General features: G+C 38.4%; 1 protein-coding gene across 1 annotated transcript in view; it reads left to right on the top strand.

Annotated features, from left to right (window-relative positions):
- Positions 1-20911, top strand: part of RBM25 (RNA binding motif protein 25) — a 58285-nt gene that overhangs the window by 18039 nt on the left and 19335 nt on the right. Inside the window, exons 4-9 of the mRNA XM_046008050.1 lie at positions 1013-1180; positions 7794-7851; positions 12491-12651; positions 17273-17458; positions 19410-19463; positions 19688-19771. Of these exons, the coding sequence (XP_045864006.1) occupies positions 1013-1180; positions 7794-7851; positions 12491-12651; positions 17273-17458; positions 19410-19463; positions 19688-19771 (711 nt within the window). The remainder of the gene's footprint in view (positions 1-1012; positions 1181-7793; positions 7852-12490; positions 12652-17272; positions 17459-19409; positions 19464-19687; positions 19772-20911) is intronic.

Here is a 20911-nt window from a genome sequence, read left to right as displayed (position 1 = left end):
GGGACTTAGGGTTTGGAAGAGATCCCTTGGTTAACCGTTATTTATTGAGTGCTTACTGTTCATGTTTTGCTAAATTCAGTTCCAGATACAAAAATGAGTAGGATTGTTCCTTCCTCTGGGAAGTTGAAAGTTATAAAGGGAATATAAAAATGTAATTAATGGATAAAAGTAAAATTTAAGTGTTGGAGAGTGCTATGAGTATTCAAATGCTCTATCGGGATTAGTGGGGATAATTAAAATTTGCTCTTATTTAAAAAAAAATTGGCGGGGCTTATTTTAGAGCAAACACAAGTGGGGGAGGGACAGAAGGAGATGGGGGCAGGGAGAAGTAGACTGACCTCTGAGTGTGGAGCCTGATGCAGGGCTGCATCCCAGGACCCTGAAGTCACGACCTGAGCTGAAATCAAGAGTCGGACACCTGACTGACAGCCAGCCACGTGCCCTGGAAATTTGCTTTTATATTAGTACAGAGTAAAGTTGTGAAGAAGCTCCTGATTATATTTGATAATTTTAAATGATTTATGATTAGGTCTTAAATACTAAAAAATTTCCATCCAGGTTATTTTTATTTTCTTTTCCAAGATGTTTTCAAAAGGTAATTTGAGGTGCCTGGATAGCTCAATTGGTTAAACGTCTGACTTGATTTTGGCTCAGATCATGATCTCAGGGTTGTTGGATCTCAGGGGTCGCTAGCCGCACATTGGGGCTCCAGAGGGAGTCTGCTTGAGATTCTTTCTCCCTCTCTGTCTGTCACTCCCCCCTCTTGTGCATGTGTTCTCTCAAATCTTGCTAAAAAAAAAAAAAAAAAAGAAAAAAGTAATCTAATAGTGGAACTCGTCATGAATAAATTTGCATAAATGAAAAATAATAGAAGCTTTAGATTAAATATGTAGAATCTTTAATAATGTGCTGTATATTTAGTACTTTAAAATTGTTTTTAGACTACTGTTACTTTAAACATGATAGGAACTTTAATTGCCAGTTCTAATCTTACTGCTTTTCTTCATTCTAGGTTTTAGTACCCACTGTGTCCATGGTTGGAAAGCATTTGGGAGCAAGAAAGGATCACCCAGGCTTAAAGGCTAAAGAAAATGATGAAAATTGTGGTCCCACCACTACAGTTTTTGTTGGCAACATTTCTGAGAAAGCCTCAGACATGCTTATAAGACAGCTCCTTGCTGTAAGTTAAACTGTTTCTCACTTTTAAATTTTGTTACAGATTTCAAATTTATGAAAAAGCAGGAAGAGGATTCTGATTATTATTTTGAAAAACTTCAGTTTTGCAAAATGTTGAATGAATAGTAAAATGAGCATTCTTGTAACACATTTTTGCCACATGTGCTTTCTACACACACACACACACAAGCTTTTTTTCCTCAGTAATTGGAGAGTAAGTTGTGACATGACATTTCCATCTCTGAATACTTCTTGCGTCTCCTAAGACCAAGGACATTCTCCTATATGATCATAAAACCATCATATTTAAATTTAAGGCTGATACAGTATTTTTTTTCCCCCAATAACACTATTGTTAACTAAATATACCTATTTTCTATGATTCATTCAAGGATTATACATTGCGTTGAATTGTCATACCTCTTTAGACAACTTCTGTAATACAGAATACCTTCTGTCTTTTTTTTTTTTAACTTTTTATTTATTTATTTGACCGAGAGACAGCAAAAGAGGGAATACAAGCAGGGGGAGTGGGAGAGGGAGAAGCAGACTTCTGGCAGAGTAGGGAGCCCGATGTGGGGCTCAAGCTCAGGACCCCAGGATCATGACCTGAGCTGAAGGCAGAGGCTTAATGACTGAGCCAGCCAGGTGCTCCCTGTCTTTTTTTTTTTCTTTGCTTGTTTTGTTTATGTCTTTCATGACATTAACATTTTTTGAAGCGTCCAGGTCTTTTGCAGAGTGTCCCAATTTGAATTTGACTATTTGCTCATAGATTCAGAGTAAGCATTTTTTGTACGAATGGTTCATGGGTCATGTCCTCAGTGCAGCATTATAAGAAGTATATTGTGTCTCCTGGTCCTGTGTTTGGTAATGCTCAGTTTAGATACATGGTTAAGGTGGTCACATCTCTTTCTTGTGAGGATACCATGTTTCCTTTTGTCATTAATAAGTAATAAGTAAGACCATTTGAGTTGTGTCCTGTTGCATGTCTCTCCCTGGCAGCCTTTAAAACAATGATTTTTAGCATTTAGTGGGGAATTAATTACTTTTAAGGTTTTTATTCTGAGGATAAACAATAAGTTCTTTTGAGTTCATGAAGTCATTGGTTTTCCTTTTTTTCTTCATTGAAAAATTGTTACCCTGGTGACAAATGAGCATTAACTGAAATAACACTGAATGATTTTATAATGAAAAACAAGAGTACTGGTACTCCCTCTCTCCGTAATCTCCACTGTTTTTTAGAGAAGTTATTTTAAAATCTTTTCCTCCTTGATTTTATTGCTATTTCTGTTTTGTAAGTTGTATGATTCTTGTGTTAAAACATGCTTAGGGGCGCCTGAGTGGCTCAGTCAGTTAAGCTGCTACCTTGGTCTCGGGTCATGATGGGTCCTGGGATCAAGCCCCGCATCCGGTTCCCTGCTCAGCAGAGAACCTGCTTCTCCCTCTCCCTCTGCCTGCTGCTCTGCCTACTTGTGCGCTTGCACTCTCTCTGTCAGATAAAACCTTTTTAAAAAAAAAACCAAAAACATGTTTAGGGGGCACCTGGGTGGCCCTGTTGGTTAAGCAACTGTCTTCGGCTCAGGTCATGATCCTGGAGACCTGGAATTGAGTTCTGCATTGGCTCCCTGCTCGGCAGGGAATCTGCTTCTCCCTTGAACCCTCCCCCTTCTCATTCTCTCTCTCTCATATAAATAAAATCTTAAAAAAAAAATAAAAATGTTTAGAAAATAAACACCACAAAATCTAGCTTTGTCGCATTCAATATTGTGATACTAGCTTCAGCTGTTTTCCCCAAAGAAGTAAAACAGTACAGTTGGCTCTCATTCCCACTTCTTTCTTCCACAGAGGTAATAATCAGGGTCATCCACTATCCTGAATTTGGTGTTTATCATTCCTTTGTGTATGTTTTACTTTATTTTTATTTTTTTAAAGATTTTATTGAGATTGAGTGAGAGTGAGAGAGCACCAGCAGGGGGAGTGGCAGAGGCAGAGGGAGAAACAAGCTCCACTGAGCAGGGAGCCTGACATGGGGCTTGATCCTAGGAACCTGGGATTAATACCTGAGCTGAAGGTAGATGCTTACACCCAGGTGGCCCTGTTTTTTACTTTAATTACATATTTATGTACTCATAAAAATCCATAATTCACAGGTTTTTATTCTGTACTCCATAATTTGTTTTTTTCACCTAACATATATATAGCTCTAATTATTTATTACTGCTGTATAACAGTGCATTGTAGAATGTACCATAAATTGTCAGTTTTCCAGTGATGGTTATATGGACTGTTTCTTTTTCTTGATACTATGTTTTGTTGTATTATTATTATTGGTGATATGTCTTCCTCAGTCACATGACAAAATTCTATCATGTATTGTTTTCGAAGTGGAATTTCTGAGTCTTAGGACATGTTTTCTTCAGTTTCACAAGATTATGCCAATTTTTTCCTGAAGTGGAACATTGGAAGGACATTTTTTTAAAACCATCTTTATTTTGGGGCACCTGGGTAGCTCAGATGGTTAAGCATCTGCCTTCAGCTCAGGTCATGATGCTAGGGTCCTGGGATCGAGTCCTGCATCAGGCTCCTTGTTCAGCGGGGAGCATGCCCTTTGTCTTTCATGAATAAATAAATAAAATACTATTAAAAGCCATCTGTACTGTGATACAATTCATAGACCTTAAAATTCACCCTTTTATAATGTATAATTCAGTGGGCTTTAGTATATTCAGAAACTTGTACAAACTTCACCCTGTAATAAATTCCAGAACATTTTCATCACCCCAAGTAGAAACCCTGTATTCAGTAAGTCACTTCCCGTTCTCTCTCCCCGGCATATGGCAACCACTCTTTCTGTCCGTGTAGATTTGCCTATTCTGGGCATCTTGTATAAACAAAATTGTAGAATATATGTGGCTTTTCGTGTTTTGTCTTTTTAATATAATTTTTTAATATAATTTAATATATTTTCAGGCTTCATCTATATTGTAGCATATATCATGTAGCATATATCTAATTCCTTTTATGACCAAATATTCTCTCTAACGGATATACCACATTTTATTTATCTATTCATCAGTTGATGGACAGTTGAGTTGTTTTCACTTCTTGGGTATCACGAATAATGCTGCTGTGAATATTTGTGTGCAGGTGTGTGGAGGAGATACATACATACATTTTTTTTTTTTTTTTAAAGATTTTATTTATTTATTTGACAGAGATCACAAGTAGGGAGAGAGGCAGGCAGACAGAGAGAGAGAGAGGAGGAAGCAGGCTCCCCGCCAAGCAGAGAGCCCGATGCGGGGCTCGATCCCAGGACCCCGGGATCATGACCTGAGCGAAAGGCAGAGGCTTTAACCCACTGAGCCACCCAGGCGCTCCCCATACATACATTTTTATTTCCTAGTTGAAACTCCCCTCCCCCCCTTTTTGGGTTGTTTTTCATTTTTTTTGTTTGTTTGTTTTAAGTAGGATCCATGCCCAGTGGGCCCTGTGATAAAGACCTGAGCTGAAATCAAGAGCCAGACACTTAACCAGCTGAGCCAGCCAGGCGCTGCAGAGCCACTTTTTAAACCTGTTTCTGACATACCTGCAGCGCAATGTTTTGTTTTTAAGCTTCATTCCTGAATTTGCCTCTTCCCTTCATTTCTCATTTAAGGCATTCCTTAAATGTCTGATCAAGGATTGTCTTCAGGTTTGAGTTAGGGATTGAAGTTTTTTGGGGGTACCTGGCTGGCTCAGTGAGTGGAGCGGAGCGCATGTCTCTTGATTTGGGGTTGTGAGTTTGAGACCCATTTGGGTGTAGAGATTTATTAAAATTAAAAAAAAAGGTTTTACATGCATAAAGTGGGTTTTTAAAATAGTGAGCATCATTGTAGGGTAATCTAGCCAGCAGCTAGAGGTTTTGAATGTTAGTATACGGAGTTCTTTTCCTGGGGGCTGATGGGTTTCTCTAGAAAACTTCCAGTTTCCTGCCTAATGAGTATATGATTGGCTGCCTGTATGGGGTTGGGGGGAAGAACTGCATTGAAGTGTATCGTCTACTTTTACTTTCTTCCTTTGTTACCCGTTCTGTGTCCCATCCTGATCTTTCATGTCTTACCTGCTTCTCTGTATCCGAAGCCTGTACTTTTCACTTTCTTCAGACAACTTCATTCATTCTGTCTTCGCTGAGGGTGGAGATTAAGTATAGTTGCCTGTAAAGACTGCAGGCTGTCTTCTCTAGGGGTGAGAAATGAAGTTGTTGGCTTGGAAAGAACTCTTGAGGCTTTGATTATTCCGTATTCATATTGTCAGGCAATCACCTGTTTTTTTTTGTTTGTTTTTAAGATTTTATTTGAGAAAGAGATCACGAGGGATGGGGACAGAGGGAGAAGCAGACTCCCCACTGGGCAGGAAGCCTGCTGTGTGGCTTGATCCCCGGACCCTGAGACCATGACCCGAGCCAAGGGCAGACACTGAACTGAGCCACCCAGGCACCCCACAAGCACCTGTTTTTTTCAGCCTCGTGCTTCAGCCCCATTTTCCACTGTGTGTACATTTTACCTCCAGTCCAGATGGCTTGGGGTTGTAGAATCAATTAGCCTGATTCTTATGAGTATCTTCAGCTGTAGGTACTTGGGAGTTATAGCCTTCTTTGCTCTACTAAATGAGTTCCCATCCTTCCATTTGTGTTTTTCCTTTTCAAAATTTTGTTGACTGCTACTGCGGTTAACCCAAACTGTGTTTGACCTCATGGGTTTTTATCTTTTATATTCATAGATAATCATTTTATTGGTTTCTCTGAAGGAAAATGTGAAAAATCCATGCATTCTCTAAGCTTTGACAAGCAGTCTTCAGTTAATCATTTCCCACAAATAACTTTTTTTCCTAACCTTCTAGTTCTTACTTTAATAACTAGAAATAATGTTTGGGACTCCTCAGTGGTGCAGTCGGTTGAGTGTCCAGCTCTTGGTTTCAGCCCAGGTCATGATCACAGGGTCCTAGGATCGAGCCCTGTGTCGGTCTCCCTATTCAGAGGAGTCTGCTTGAGATTTTCTCCCTCTCCCTCTGCCCCCCTCCGTACTTGTGCATTCTCTCTCAAATAAATAAATCTTTAGTAAAACAAAGAAATATTGTTTAAAAACTTTAACAGTAAACAAAATGTAATGTTTTACTCCTCAGACAACCTGCCCTATTAATATTTCTGATTTATGGAAATTTTTTTCTTTACATAGTTAAAATCTTACTATATTATCTAAAATTTTGTGTCCCATGTTATTTTTGTATCCCATGTCAAGCATTTTTCCATGTTAAAAGAGGCGCCCAGCTGGCTCAGTCAGTAGAGCATGAGACTCTTGATCTCAGAGTTGTGAATGTGAGCCCCACATTGGGTATAGAGGTTACTTTTAAAAAATCTTTAGGGAGAAAAAAAAATCTTTAGGGGTGGGACACCTACGTGGCTCAGTGGGTTAAGCCTCTGGCTCGGGTCGTTATCTCAGGGTCCTGGAATTGGGCCCTGTGCTCAACTGGGAGCCCCCCCCCCACCTGCTTGTGATCTCTCTCTCTCTGTCAAATAAATCTTAAAAAAAAAAAGATCTTTAGGGGTGCCTTGGTGGCTTAGTCGGTTAAGCGGCTGCCTTCGGCTGGGGTTGTGATGCCAGGGTCCTGGGATCGAGCCTCACGTTGGGTTCCTTGCTCAGTGGGTAGCCTGCTTTTCCCCTTCCTGCCATTCCCCCTGCTCATGCTTGCGCTCTCTCTCTCTCTCACTCACTCTGTCAAATAAATCTTAAAAAACTTTTTTTAAGAAGGATTTTATTTGACAGAGATCACAAGTAGGCAGAGAGGTGGGGGGAAGGAAGGGATGCAGACCCCCTGCTGAGCAGAGAGCCCAATTCGGGGCTTGATCCCAGGATTCTGAGATCATGACCTGAGCCGAAGGTAGAGGCTTAACCCACCCACTAAGCCACCCAGGTGCCCCAAAAAAGAAAAAAATATTTTAAAAAAGTTCTTCATAATACAAATAATATGTTTTGAAACATAATCTTTATGGACTCAGTATTTACTTGAATTTACTGTAGTTTTTTAGTAAATATTATAATATTGGTAATTTTGTTTATGTATACATTTTGGGTAGGATAAATAATGCTGTAAAATTTCTAAATTATTAAAAGGTAGTCAAGGGGTGCCTGGATAGTTCAGTTGGTTGAGTTTCTGACTCTTGTTTTTTGCTTAAGTTGTAATCTCAGTGAGATGGAGCCCTGAGTTGGACTCCTTGCCCATCTCGGAGTCTGCTTGGGATTCTCTCCCTACCACTTCCTCTCTGCCCTTCTTCCCATTCTTTTTTGCTCTCTCCCCACCCCCAAAATAAATAAAATCTAAAAGGTAGTCAATTTTCTGCAAATAAGAATTTGTAAGAATTTATATTTTTCTTTTAAATGCTGTATTATGTATTTCTTTCATATAATAGATATGTGGGAATTGAGAGAATTAAAAAAAAAATCAATAGGTATTACGATTTTTTCAAATTTTTGCTTGTATTTTTCTCCGGTGGAAATACCAGTTGTGTTCTTACATTTGTTACTGATTAGTTGATTTGTCAAATGGTGAGGATTATTTTTTATTTTATTTTTCTCTTTAAGAAATGTGGCTTGGTTTTGAGCTGGAAGAGAGTACAAGGTGCATCTGGAAAGCTTCAAGGTAGGTAATTTTTTCTTACTGAGATCATTTTAACCTGTGTGCTTAAGGCGCTTGTTGCATGTTTTGCTCTTATTGCCCTTAACCATGGGAGCATTGTGTCAGCACTTCTTGTCTTCCTCCGTATTGGAATAGGATTAAAGGCATTTGGGAAGATTTAGCTGAGTTGAGATTAGAAAATGGAAAAGTATTAACAGGAAAGAGGTAGGAGAGGAAAAATTACTCAGACTGTTTTTTTACAATGTTATTTTGAAAAGTCCTTTTCATCTCAGAGCAGGAGTATATGATCAACATTCAACAATTAGGACTTAGGAAGAAAGAAGAACAGGTGGTGAGATGACCTGTTAGTCTTAGAAGCAAATTGTTCTTTTCATACTTGTTCATAAAAGCACCTGTTTGATGTGCATTCTTTTTTTTTTTAAGATTTTATTTGTTTATTTGACACAGAGAGCGAGATCACAAGTAGGCAGATAGGCAGGCAGAGAGAGAGGGGGGGGGAAACAGGCTCTCTGCTCAAGCAGGGATGTGGGGCTTGATCCCAGGACCCTGAGATAATGATCTGAACTGAAGGCAGAGGCTTAACCCACTGAGCTACCCAGGTGCTCAGTATTCTTTTTTTTTTTTTAAAGATTTTATTTAAAAAAAAAAAGATTTTATTTATTTATTTGACAGACAGAGATCACAAGTAGGCAGAGAGGCAGGCGCAGAGAGAGAGGAGAAAGCAGGCTCCCCACTGAGCAGAGAACCTGATGTGGGGCTCGATCCAAGACCCCGGGATCATGACCTGAGCTGAAGGCAGAGGCTTTAACCCACTGAGCCACCCAGGTACCCCAGGTGCTCAGTATTCTTTAAACAGTATTTTTTATGGGAAAATTCATATGTAAAATTAAAACACAGTGAACTTCTATATACTCATCACCTACCTTTAACATTTATCAACTCAGTCCCAGTTGTGCTTAATCTGTACTCTGTCCATTTCCTCCTTATATTCTTTTAATTTAAGAAATCCAAGCATCCATCATTTTGCCTGTAAGTATTTTGGCATGTGTGCCTAAGACAGAAGCGTTTTTTAAAAACCTACTGAAAATGCTATTATAGGGCACCTGGGTGGCTCAGTGGTTTAAGCCGCTGCCTTTGGCTCAGGTCATGATCTCAGGGTCCTGGGATCAAGTCCAGCATCGGGCTCTCTGCTCAGCAGGGAGCCTGCTTCCCTCTCACTCTCTCTGCCTGCCTCTCTGCCTACTTGTGATCTGTCAAATAAATAAATAAAATCTTTAAAAAAATGCTATTATAAGACTTTTAAAAATTAACTTTTTTTTCTTAATATCATAAGTCAGTTTTCTGATGTCCAGTTGTTGCAAATGTCAAATCTTCAAGTCTTTTAATAGTTGATAGAGGAGCCATATATAGTCCACACATTGCAATTGGTTGGCATATTTTTGAGTCTCTTTTAATATTTTTTAAGTTCTTCTCTTTTCATTTGGAAATCTTTGTGGAAGAAAGTGGTTCATTTGCTCAGTAGCGTTTCTGGAGTGTGGATTTGTTGATTGCGGGTCTAATTGAATAATGTGCCAGTGCTTTTCTATCCTCTGTATTTTATGTAAACTGGTTGTATCTTGAGACTCAATCAGATTTGAGTTTGCATGTGTTATTTTTGTTTTTCATTTGTAAGAATATTTTAAAGGCAGTGTTCTTCATCATGAGACACTGTTTTTTTAATTTTTTAAAATTTTTGTTGTAGCAGCTGTTGTCTATTCCTGGACTGGTTCATTCATTGGAGGGCTGCAAAATGTGCTAGTCTGTTTTGAAGAATACTTCCTTCATTGAAGTACAAATCTTCCTTATCAGAATTAATTTATATAAGGAAAACAGGGTAAATGCTGTGGTTCTTTCATTTTTCAAAAGAATGAAGTAATGTCCTCAGCATCATTTAGCAGTGACTTTTTTTTTTTAAGATTTTATTTATTTGGCAGAGATCACAAGTGGGCAGAGAGGCAGGCAGAGAGAGAGGGGGGACGCAGGCTCCCTGCTGAGCAGAGGCTCAATCCCAGGACCCTGGGATCATGACCTGAGCCCAAGGCAATGGCTTTAACCCACTAAGCAACCCAGGCACCCCAAGCAGTGACTTATTTTTTTAAAGTAGGCTCCATGCCCAGTGTGGAACCCAGTGCGGAATCCAGTGCAGGGCTTGAATTCATGACCCTGAAATCAAGACTGAGCTGAGATCGAGAGTCGGATGTTCCACCGACTATGCCACCCAGGTGCCTCAGCAGTGACTTTTTTTTTTTTTAAGATTTTATTTATTGGGTATAGAGAGATAGATCACAAGTAAGCAAAGCAGCAGAGAGGGGAGAGAGAGGGGGAAGCAGGGTCCCCACTGAGCAGAGTGCCTAATGTGGGGCTCGATCCCAGGACCCTGAGATCATGACCTGAGCCGAAGGCAGAGGCTTAACCCAGTGAGCCACCCAGGCACCCCAGCAATGACATTTTTTAAGAAGCATTTGAACTTAAGGATTGAAGCATATTCAGTTTCTTATATTTAATAAGAATTGTCATTCTCACTAGTGAAGCTTAAATTGTCTTGTTATCTCTATAAAGTCATCTAGAAGTTTTTCCTTTTTTTCTGTTTTCTTTTTATTAAAGATTTTATTTATTTGACAGAGAGATAGCTAAAGAGGGAACAAAAGTAGGGGGAGTGGGAATGGGAGAAGCAGGCCTCCCACAGGGCAGGGAGCCTGATGCGGGGCTTGATCCCAGAAGTCTGGAATCATGACCTGAGCTAAAGGCAGAGTCCTAAGGACTGAGCCACCCAGGCACCTGTAGAAGTTTTTCTGTCCCATGCTTAGGATCAGCCATTTCTTTAAGGAACTCTGGTTCTTTTTAGTGGGAAATGCTTTAAAAACCACAGTCTGGGAATTAAGTTATACTCATTAGAAGACTTGTTTAGTATTGGTGGGCCAGGCTGGCTCAGTCAAGGAGCATGCAGCTCTTAATCTTAGGATGTGAAACTCTCAATCTTGGGGCTATGAGTTTGAGCCCCAGGTTGGGTCTAGCAATTACTTAAATAAATATTAAAAAAAAAAAAACACTTGTTTAGTCTTTGCCTTTACATTTTTCCAGTGCACATTACTTTACATTCAGGACTTAAAGGTTTTTATTTAACCTTTTCTGTAATGTATCTTTCTTTCCCCCTTCCCATACTGAGAATCCTTAGTTTCAGGGACATTGGGATGATAGACTATTAAATTAATTACTGGCTTGCTTCATCTCATATTTCATGTACAATGGTTTAAGACTACTAATTATCAACAATATGATTATAGAAATTTTCTTTTTAAGTGACAAGTCTTGTCTTAAGATACATCACTCAAAAAACCTGTGGTCAAATTTGTTGTTTTAAAATCACTCTTAATAGTTCATCTTTGTGTGTTTGTGTCCTTAACTGTACATACTTGGATTCGTTTGTTTTATTTTCAATTTTTAGGTTACTCCTTTTTTTTTTTTAAAGATTTAAAAACAATTTTTTAAATTTATTTGACAGAGAGGGAGAGATCACAAGTAGGCAAGAGGCAGGCAGAGAGAGAGGGCAAAGCAGGCTCCCCGCTGAGCAGAGAGCCCGATGCGGGACTCAATCCCAGGACCCTGAGATCATGACCTGAGCCAAAGGCAGAGGCCCAACCCACTGAGCCATCCAGGTGCCCCTAGGTTACTCCTTTAAAGTGTGTGTTCTAATATCTCTGGTTTAAAGGTATGGTAATAATGGTGAGACTAGTTATTAAAATTAAAGAGAAAAATTAAACTTACTATTAGGATGAAAGGTCAGTACATTTGTAGTTTAACTTCTCAGAATTGAAAAGTGCTTGTGGGGTGCCTGGGTGGCTCAGTTGGTAAGGCATCCATCTGTGTGTGCCTCCTCACTGAGCGAGGGGGCGTGGTTTGCCTGAGATTCTCTCCTCTCTCCCTCTGCCCCTCCTCCCATACTGCCCCTCCTCCCACACTGTCTCTAAAATAAATAGATAAATCTTAAAAAACAAAAAACAGAAGTATCCTATTAAAAAAAAAAAAGGAGGACGCCTGGGTGGCTCAGTGGGTTAAGCCGCTGCCTTCGGCTCAGGTCATGATCTCGGGGTCCTGGGATGGAGTCCTGCATCGGGCTCTCCACTCAGCAGGGAGCCTGCTTCCCTCTCTCTCTGCCTGCCTCTCTGTCTATTGTGATCTCTCTCTGTCAAATAAATAAATAAAATCTTTAAAAAAAAATAAAATAAAAAAAAGGAAGTGCTTATGATAGGTTTAAGGAGGCTGTGGTCACTAGCTCAGGAGGTCTGGATGGAATGAATTCAGGAAATAAAAGACTCAGTTATGAAATTTGCTGGTTCTGGTAAATATTAGCACTTCTAATAGGTAGCAGTTTGCTTGATTAGAATTTTTCTTTCTTTCCCCTGTTTTTGTTTTCTTTTTTTCTTGTCATGGTTTGAGGGTGCTAAAGGTAAAATTATTAAGGGTAATTGAAGGAAAGGGAGGAGTGACAACATGAGTAATTATGCTATTAGAACATTTGGTCTCTGATGATTTTAATTTTCCATAAATATTTTGTTTTCATAACTGTATTGCTATTGCACTAATTCTTTACATCCGTTTTTAGCCTTTGGCTTCTGTGAGTATAAGGAACCTGAGTCTACCCTCCGTGCACTCAGGTTATTGCATGACCTGCAGATTGGAGAAAAGAAGCTCCTTGTTAAAGTTGATGCAAAGACAAAGGCACAACTAGATGAATGGAAAGCAAAGAAGAAAGCTTCTAATGGGGTATGTTTCTACAGTGTTACCTTTTCTAGGCTGTGTTCTTCCAGTGTAAATACTGCTTATAAGTGAATCTGCCATGGGGCTTCACAAGATCGTCCTCATCATAATATGTCCTTGTGGCTAAAATGCAGGAGAGTATTTTTATAGCTTATAGTTACTTTCAATCTTGTATCTACCCATAATGGGTGGATGACTGTTGGTTTACTTGTTCCAGGTTGGTATGAAGGTAGTGAGGGAGGCTGGACAAAGTTAACTTGCCAGAGAAAACACTGGTACAGACTATTCCAAACAGAGCTAATTCATTAAGGCAGCTTTGTAAGTAAGTACAACAAAATATATTTCAACCTACACATTAATTTTAATTAGTTGCCTTCTTTTAGAAGTACGCAAGTTAACGCATCTGACTCTTGATCTCAGGTTAGGTCTCGAGCTCAGGGTCATGAGTTCAAGGTCTGTGTTGGGCTCAGTGCTGGACATGCAGCCTTGAAAAAAAAGTATATCCTTGAAAAAAAAGTATACAGGTTCTAAAATAAATGAAAGTAAGTCTTATCACTTTCCTCAGATTGGTGGCCATATTAAGTGAAGATTAAGTAAAAGAAATTTTTACATGTTGTATATATCATTACTCCTTTTCAACAAAATAAAAAATAACAAAAACCTGGGTGTATTTCCTGTTTCCTTTTGGAACTTCAAGCATGAATGTATTTAAAGTCGGTTTATTGTTACTTTCTTGTTTCTACAAAAACAAAAAATCCTTCTTGCTGCTTTCAGGTTTTCATTCTCATTGGAAACAGAAATGGCTTTCTTGGTATTATCCCTCCCTCCTTTACATATAACAGTGTATATTCTTTTTTTTTTTTTTTTTTTAGGATTTTATTTATTTATTTGCAGGCAGAGATCACAGGTAGGCAGAGAGAGAGAGAGAGAGAGGAGGAAGCAGGCTTCCCCCAGAGCAGAGAGCCCCATGCGGGGCTTGATCCCAGACCTGGGATCATGATTGGAGCCGAAGGCAGAGGCTTTAACTCACTGAGCCACCCAGGCACCCCACACTGTATATTCTTTGTAAAAAAAATTCATAAAGCAAACTATAAAGAAGAAATTAGGTACCACTTGTAATCCCGTCACCATTAGGAACCACTGTAGACATTTTTGTTGCATATTCTTCCAGAGATTTTTCTGTGTATGAATATAGTTTTTAATTGGAATATATGAATTTATTTTTCTTTCATACATACAGGATTGAGTTCTAAGTATTCTATAATTAGCTTTTTTTTTACTTGTATCTTTTTTTGACTTTTAATATTTTAACTGATTCATCTATTACAGCACTGCTTGCATTTCCTTTTTTTTTTTTTTTTCTTAAAGATTTTACTTATTAATTTGACAGAGACACAGAGAGGGAACACAGAGAGGGGGAGGTGGAGAGAGGGGGAAGCAGGCTTCTCGCCTAGCTGGGAGCCCAAGCAGGAATCCTGATACAAGGCTCGATCCTAGGACTCTGGGATCATGACCTGAACTGAAGGTAGATGCTTAACGACTGAGCCACCCAGGGGCCCCAATGCCTGTATTTCTAAAACTAATTATATCAACCCGCTTTTCATGCATCTTTAATGATTTTGAATTTCTTAGAGTATAAAGGCCATATTCTTAGTATGGCATTCAAGACTTGTTCAGTCTCCCTTTCTGGTTTTTCTCAGTCTTTCTGCATGTATCAGTCATGTATCCCTACAAACTTCTTTTGTTCTTTGCTGACATCTCATGTCCTTGGTGCCCATTCAAGCTCCCTGTTGCAATTCTGTCCTTATAGTTCTAATTGCAATGTTAATTATTTCAAATAGCCATCATCAGTCCTACCTTCGATTTCTCTCAGGCAGAATTAATTCCTCTTCCCAGGTTTTTAACTGCTGTTAGGTCAGTGATTTGTAAGAATTAATTCCTCTTCCCAGGTTTTTACTGCTGTTAGGTCAGTGATTTGTAAGAATTAATTCCTCTTTCCAGGTTTTTACTGCTGTTAGGTCAGGCTTTATAACATATATTGTTGTTATCTCTGTCTCTCATACCCCTTATATCCTGCTTTATTTCCATATCTCTGATTAAAAGATAGAAAGGGCAAGTAAGTTCACAGACTTTTTCCTCTTGAACCTGCACAGAACCTAAGACAGTGTCTTGCCCATAGCAAGAATGGAATGATCCTTCATTGAGTATCAGTTGTAGTTACATTGTTCACCTGATGATCTTATTGTCTTTACCTAGCTTTACAAAGAAATAATAAAATGCAGTTTCTGTATAGTATAAATTATATCTCAGATGAGCAGAGTAGCCTGTCACATCAAAAAAACAACTGTCTGAAATAAGAGTTTACAGATTTTCCATGTAGTGGGAGCCGAATTATTTAAAATAAAGGATGGAATTAAATGGAATTAATGTCTTCACAGTATTTATGTAATTCTCTGAGGGTCTTTTTTTCCCCCTGTTGTTTAATCATCAGCTGGTGAGGTGGTTTGATTTGTAACATTGCAAATAATGTACTCTGAACATGAAGTAAATGACTTCACTATATATGTAAATAAGGAAATGCACAATTGTGTAACTTTAATTCGTAATCACTATTAGTGAGAGGAACCATGATTTAATCTGTTTATATCTTCAAAAAATGGAATTGGGGGAAAAAATGGAATTGGAACTACCTCCAGTAAAAATAAAACAATTATTTCAAAACAGATGAAATTTAAAACATTAACAGACATGATTTCTGGGTGTGCGTGGCATGGTACCCAGAGATACTTGAAGCCACAAGGCAGACATGATGTAATCTGCTGGTATGTCCATTTAACTTAACGATATTGGTAAAAAGAAAAAGTTGAGCAGTTCTATCAGATAAAAAACTTTTTTTTCCTAATAACTTAAGCAAATATAACTGTTGTGGGACTAGATGATAGATTTGTCGTGATTTTTCAAGATAAAATATGAGAGGGTATTGTTCTTTCTTCTTGATTGTTGACTATTGGGAGAAGTCTAGAAAACAGTGACCTAAGATGGATGATGTGAGCAGAGACCTCAAGGAGCTTGTGTGGTGCTTGAGTCAGGCATTTTCCTATCAGAACAAAGAACACAAGTAGTTGTGTAGTTCTCTTTGACTAAAAAAGAAACTCAAACTTTTCCTTCTGTGATATACCTGATTATTTTTGGTTTTCTTACATTAACAATTGGTGAAGAGACTTTGGCTAATAAGCTTTCCTTCTAAAAATGTACATTTCCCCTATGGATCAAGGGGCAATAGTTATTCAGAAGGTGATGTGAATTCATTCATTCTAACTGCTTTATTTCTAATTTAGGTAAGGCTAGCTGTATTGATACTTACATTTGATTTAAGATGGTGGTGATGGGGAATTTGGGGGCTTTATGAGTATTTTTAAATGACTAGGCCTTCAGATTTATATAATCCTACTTTTATCTTTTTTTGTTTGTTTTTAACAGTTCTATTGAGAGAGCGTGTGCATGTGCAAGTGGTGGGGGAGGGGCAGAAGGAGAGGCCTACTCCCTGCTGAGCTGGAATGCAAGGCTGGGACTCCATCGTCCTGGAATTGTGACTTGCTGACTGAACCACCCAGGCACCCCACCCCATTTCTGCCTTTATGCTTAGAGAAGCATGGAGATGTTGAGGGTTCATGGAAAGGAATTTAGCATGTAGGGAAAATGCTAATGTCAGAGTTGATGCTCTCATAAAGTGTATTTTTATAATAAAGAATTTAGGTATCAATAGCTGAGGGTCTGGGTTGAATTGGCCCATGTATGCCTTAGGACCTCAGTTTCAGTGGCAAGTTAGTGTCAGGTTAAGTTTTTCATTTAAAACCACATGAATTTCGTGTTACTTTTTATAACGTTACATGTGCAGGTCATGGGAGAAATACTTGGGCAGTATTTAGAGTTGGTTCCTTCTAAGTGTGTAAGTATACAGTTTTTGTAAGTGGTGTACCCACATTCCCACAGAGCAGGAAAAAGATGTCATTGTTCAGCCCCTGGCAGGTCAGATGCTCGCCTTTTTGTTTGTGGTTTTTTGATGCTTGCGTTTTGTTGTATATAGCTGCCTTGCGTTTTACATTTGTTAACCTACACATACATTTTTAAAATTTTAAATGGTGGCTCTCACAGTGTACATAGAACTACATTTCGCTTTTTTCACATAATGAAATTTTCGACTGCATTTTGGTTACTTTAGTAACCATCATTAGTTTGTGGAAGTATTTTAGAGAAAGGATCTGAAAAACTGAAAGCTTGGCAGGTATGTTGTGTAGTGTGTTTGTATTGTGGCTTGATCTCCCTGTAACTGGTCAGAGATTAGAATATTAGCTACCAAAGGAAAAAAGGAAAAGAAAATGATGAAGTGTCAGTATCTAAGAAAAATCAGTAAATGAAATGTAGTGTTGTGAAGTCAAGAACAAAACCAAGTCTGCATTTAATAGGACTACACAGATGTTCTAGAGAAAAAAATGTTTGTTTTGTGTACTGACTTATTTTAGAATGATTTTCTTTTTTCTTTCTTTCTTTTTTTTTTTTTGGATTTCTTTTCCCTCCTCACTCCCCTGAACTTGCCTTGGTTGTTTTTTTTTTTTTTTTTCTTAAGACTGCGAGGCCAGAAACTGTCACTAATGATGATGAAGAAGCCTTAGATGAAGAAACAAAGAGAAGAGATCAGATGATCAAAGGGGCCATTGAAGTTTTAATACGAGAATACTCCAGTGAGCTCAATGCCCCCTCACAGGAATCTGACTCTCACCCCAGGAAGAAGAAGAAGGAGAAGAAGGAGGACGTATGTGTTACTGATTTCTGGCCATGGTCCTTTCTGTGGTTTACTTTTTCTGGTGTCACTCTTGTGCTTTCATTGCATTGCAACTTTCAAGGAGAAAATGACTTAAGATTTATTACAATATACTGTTAACCCAATTTGACCATGTTTTATCAAGTAACTCCCTTTTTTCACCAAAATGTTTATTTTGTATTATATAGTTTGAAATACACTGGCATGGATGCTTATGTTTATCTCTGGATTCAGATTACATAAGGAAAGAGCCCTTGACTCACAGAGTAGATGCTGATATTAAGGGGAAAAGGAAGTTTTGGTTGTTTTTATGTTTTGTTTTGGTTTGGTTTTTTGTGGTGAAGGGGCTGGCTTTGTTTTGCCTGACTCCTGGATATTCTATCTCTGCTTCAAGCAACACACCAGATATCCTTCACTGAAGATTTTCACCCATTCTTTAAATCTTGCCATCTTTTCTTCTAAACCACATCTCATTCCCTCTTATGGACAGTACTGCAGTTGAACAACTTCTTTTTTTTTTTTTTAAGATTTTATTTATTTGACAGAGAGATCACAAGTAAGCAGAGAGGCAGGCAGAGAGAGAAGAGGAAACAGGCTTCTTGCAGAGCAAAGAGCCCAATGCGGGGCTCGATCCCAGGACCCCGGGATCATGACCTGAGCCAAAGGCAGAGGCTTTAACCCACTGAGCCACCCACACGCTCCTGCAGTTGAACTTCTAATTGGAGGGCAGTTGAAGAGTAGGGCAAGATGAAACACTCCTCCCCAGTGTATTATATTTTATTGCTCTTTGCCAGCCTAAGCTTATTGAATAGTAGGGAGTCAAGGTTAAAAGGAAAAAAAAATTTTTTTAAAGATTTATTTGTTTGAGAGAGAGTGGAGGGGCACAGGCAGAGGGAGAATCTCAAGCAGATTCTGCCCCTAGCTTGGAGCCCCAAGCAGGGCTTGCCTAAGCTGAAACCAAGAGTAGAACCTTAACTGACTGTGCTACCCAGGTGCCCCAAAATGTTTTTGTTTTTTTTTTTAACATTCATTTCTTTTGGGTAAATTTAGAGAAATTGTGGGGAGTATTCTTTTTTTTTTTTTTAAATATTTTATTTATTTGACAGAGAGAGATCACAAGTAGGCAGAGAGGCAGGCATAGAGAGAGGGGGAAGCAGGCTCCCTGCTGAGCAGAGAGCCTGATGCGGGGCTTGATCCCAGGACCCTGAGATCATGACCTGAGCTGAAGGCAGAGGCTTAACCCACTGAGCCACCCAGGCGCCCCTGTGGGGAGTATTCTTTAAAAATATTGGGAGTATGTTGTGTGCATGGATTTTATGTGCCATGAAAAGTACCATGAATCATATAGTATGGTTTTTAGTATTGGGTAGTTATGGCTCATTTTATTCTGAATTTGAGTGCCTTATTAGGTTATCTTCAGTTTGCTTTGTGGCCAGATATATTTTTATTACTTGGCTTGTTTTTCCTCATGTAATAAAAACCTGTCTAGTAAAATGCCAGTCATTGGGAATGGGAATTGGTAGACCATTAGGTATAGAGTAATTGAGGTTTGTAGAGCTCGTTCTTCCTCCCCAGCATTTCCAAGAAAGGAGAAAGTAGCTAGAGTATTTGTTTGAGAGGTGTTTGGAGGAGAGGATCAAAGAGCTCCTGCTCAATGGCAGGAATTATGGGTAAATTTTGTTGGTATGATTGTTTCCAGAGAATGAAGGAAAAAGTCTAGCTAGTGTGAGACTTTCCTTATCCCTTGCCTGAGGTAGTTGGAGGGTGAGGAGGTGGGTGACAGGAGGTGTTAGAGTAATGAAATCTTCTATATTAAGTAATTTGAAATCAAGAAAATGTCACAGAAATCTTACTTTGCTTACATTATAAACATACAGTGAATTATTGTGCAGAATAATGAAAACTCTTGCTCTTTTTTAAATCTTTGTGGATTTTTCCGCAGATTTTCCGCAGATTTCCAGTGGCCCCACTGATCCCCTACCCACTCATCACTAAGGTTCGTTTACATTACAAGGCACTGACAATAAATGTTTATTGCTAATGGCCAGACTTGTGATTCTTTTTCATCTGATTTCTCACTATTTGACTTAGATCACTAGTTTTTTATACTATATAAATTATTTACTTCCTTTTTGTAAGATGGTACAGAATATCTTTTAGTATCTTTGTGTTGATGTGGATTAATTTTTAATGTATTCTCTCCTATCCCTTCTTTTTTAGGAGGATATAAATGCTATAGAAATGGAAGAAGACAAAAGAGACCTGATATCCCGAGAGATCAGCAAATTCAGAGACACGCACAAGGTAGTATTCTTGTTTTTTTACTTGATACCAATCTAGACTTTTTACAGAACCCAAAGCAAACAGACAAAAAGAAAAAAAAAATCAACCTTACATTAGAATATAATTTAAGTGCTTTTTATAGGTTAATTAATATTTAGAGACAAAGAAAACGGAAGAACAATACCATATTAAAGTGGTCCTGGACATATTGTACTTAGTTTTTTCAGTTACTGACTACTCTGCAGTCATCTCACTTTAATATGAATAAAAGTTAATTTTATTTTTAGATTTTAACATAAACATCAAGGTCAGATTTACATTAGATTCAGTGGGGCAGCAGGATAACCTACACTGTAGTTTATTTCTGGGGCAGTTATTTAACTTAATCTTAGGAAAATCTTTTCTTTAGAGCTGAGATTAAAATTTAAGATATATATTTGTGTAGATTTAAGTTGAGAGGGGGAGATTTTAAAAAGTAGGTCAGTGGTTACCAGACTTACCAAATTTTAGATGCATGGAAGAACTGTAAATTCCCATAAAGCTAATCTATTCATTGACCCCCACCATTATGATAGAGATCATATGGTGACTAATGCAAGATGAAACTCTCAGCTTGGAAAGTAACAAGGAATAGGATGTAAGTATGAGCTTCTGTTTTTTATTATATTTATGGATGCCCCCTCAGAAAAATATGCAAAGGGGTAACTGGCTTGGAAATGGGTATTTGTGCATAGTAAATCCCACTCACGAGTTTTGCCTATTGAAAGCTTCTCTCAATGACAGTGCATCTCTGAATGTTCGCTGGTGTTGAAGGTGATGCTTATGAATGGTAAAATGCAAACACAGCATGAAATGTATTTTGTTGTTAGAGCTGATAAGATGTTACTGGTTTTTACTCTAAAGACTGAGTGATCTTTAACTCAGTGAAATGTTAAGTGTTCATTTTTTCTTTATTTAATCTTAAACTTTTTCTTACTGCTTTCAAAATCCCAAGTTGACAGTGCCATTGAATCAGTGCTGCTGAACACTTATTATCCAGATGCCCAGCCCTAGCTCACATACACAGTGCTTTTTCAGGAATTAAGTATGTCTAAAAGCACAAATAAAATTTTCCCAAATTAATTTTGAGTTTAAAAGGTAGTTTGTGGGAAGTCATTTTCG

This window comes from Meles meles, chromosome 6 (genome assembly GCF_922984935.1).
Source record: "Meles meles chromosome 6, mMelMel3.1 paternal haplotype, whole genome shotgun sequence".
Taxonomy (NCBI): Eukaryota; Metazoa; Chordata; class Mammalia; order Carnivora; family Mustelidae; genus Meles; species Meles meles.
This window is presented reverse-complemented; position numbering and strand designations above follow the sequence as displayed.